Source organism: Monosiga brevicollis, genomic scaffold (assembly GCF_000002865.3).
Source record: "Monosiga brevicollis MX1 MONBRscaffold_51 genomic scaffold, whole genome shotgun sequence".
Lineage (NCBI taxonomy): Eukaryota > Choanoflagellata > Craspedida > Salpingoecidae > Monosiga > Monosiga brevicollis.
This window is the reverse complement of record NW_001865088.1, coordinates 137,288-138,979: the sequence shown is the minus strand read 5'-3', so window position 1 is coordinate 138,979 and position 1,692 is coordinate 137,288. Positions and strand designations below refer to the sequence as shown.

Below are 1,692 nucleotides of genomic sequence, written 5' to 3'. Positions count from 1 at the left end.
TCAAACGCAGTCGTGGGCGCGGTGGCTGGAGCGGGACATTTTGCCAAGATGTTCTGGAGTTCAAGATATACTGGTTGGAGCTCAATCTGCTCTGTTAGACTTTGCATCTTTTCAAGTACCGATTCTAGATTGTCAATGTTGGGGTCCAGCTGGCTGAGGCAGCCCTGTAGCGCTTCGGGAACTTGCACTGCTTGGTCGAGGACGCCGAGGGCGCGGGTGATGGTCGCTTTGAAGGCAGGCCAGTTCAAGGCAGGAAACTCTGGTGGAGCTTCATCGATGGTGTTCTGGATCTTCGTAACCATTGCTGCGAGATTAGAGTTTCGCTTGATGGCACCGCTGATAAAGGCATCGAGGTGCGGGAGGGGGTGAGTGGTGGATTGCTCGGGCAGGAGCGGTCTGAGCCAGCCTTCCACCGACACCACAACAGCGGCCGTCGTCTATAGGGGGATGTGGTTGAGGGGAGGTTGAGATAGGGATGGAGTGGGGAGCAAAGATTGTAATTGGAAAAGGAAGAGCGGAGAGGTATGTACCTCAAGGGACGGTGGAGGACTGGGCAAGGGCGGCAGCCAGGCAAATAGCTGTGCAAGGCGAGCCTCGTGGGCAGCGAAGACGGGCTCCAGCCTGTTGGCATGCCCACGTCGACGTCCAGCATCGAAGGCCGTCTCCCCTCTCTGAGAACATATTCAGGGGAGGGACGAGGTGTGGTAAGAGTTGAGCGATGTGCATGTGATTTTTTAAAATGAAAGCCAGTGCAACGATGCACATGATTAAGCAGGAGACGTTCGGCGAGTAAGCGGGGTACAGATCAGGCAAGCGGTGGCAGGGTATCTCAACAGAAGGGTTGATTAACAAATAATTAACAAAACTCGTGTTTGGAAAAGTATTGTCAAATGTGCAAAGGCAAGATGCAAAAAATGACGACCAGCATGTGTTTGAGCGCGCGAGGAAAGCAGAGACACCATGATGATGGCAAAGGATTGGGTGGCGTCCAGATCAACATGTCAAGTCACTATATCGTGGCGGATGGGCAGCGCAGATTCCGAAAGGGTAGGCAGGCGGAGGTAGAACAAGAGGAAGCAAAGAAACCCAAAACGGAGAAAGGCAATCGTGTTAAAGACGAGAGAAGAGATTGAAACGGGACGGGTGCACGCAAAGGGCAGGGTGTCGAGGGGAGAGACGGGCCGAGCGGATGTGCAGGAGGAGCAGCAGCAAAGCGGAAAGAAGGGGGTACTGTACTGACCTCGTCCTTGGCTTCAGCATCAACGCCGTGCTCCAACAGTGTCTCCACCACCTTGACATGGCCGTTATAGCAGGCATAGTGCAGTGGTGCTCGGCCGCCCTGGTACAGCATCATCAGCATATGTTAGAGGTGTACCAGCAGAGGGAGGTTAATGGGAAAGAGGGAAGTATTGACCTTGTTCTGCGCTTTTGCATCGACACCATGCTCCAACAGCATCAACACTACCATGATACGACCGGTATGGCAGGCATAGTGCAGTGGTGTCCGGCCATACTATGGGATGATGCCTCAGCATTAGATACAGCGTTATCATATGTTGTAGGTGTACCATCATAAGACGGAAGAGCAAGTGGGAGGTACTGACGTCGTCCATGGCTTTTGCATCAGCGCCATGCTCCACCAGCATCTCCAACACATTGACATAGACTGATCGCAGGCATAGTGACTGCAGT

The 1,692-nt window shown here is 53.3% G+C and overlaps 1 protein-coding gene across 1 annotated transcript in view; it reads right to left on the bottom strand.

Moving 5' to 3' along the window:
- The window catches only part of MONBRDRAFT_30435 (uncharacterized protein), a gene marked incomplete at both ends in the record, with an annotated part of 5,873 nt that extends 4,227 nt beyond the window's left edge, over positions 1-1,646 (bottom strand). Inside the window, 5 exons of the mRNA XM_001750876.1 lie at positions 120-437; positions 531-671; positions 1,241-1,339; positions 1,376-1,513; positions 1,569-1,646. Coding sequence (XP_001750928.1) covers positions 120-437; positions 531-671; positions 1,241-1,339; positions 1,376-1,513; positions 1,569-1,646 — 774 coding nt within the window. The remainder of the gene's footprint in view (positions 1-119; positions 438-530; positions 672-1,240; positions 1,340-1,375; positions 1,514-1,568) is intronic.
- Between the last annotated feature and the right edge of the window lie 46 nt (positions 1,647-1,692).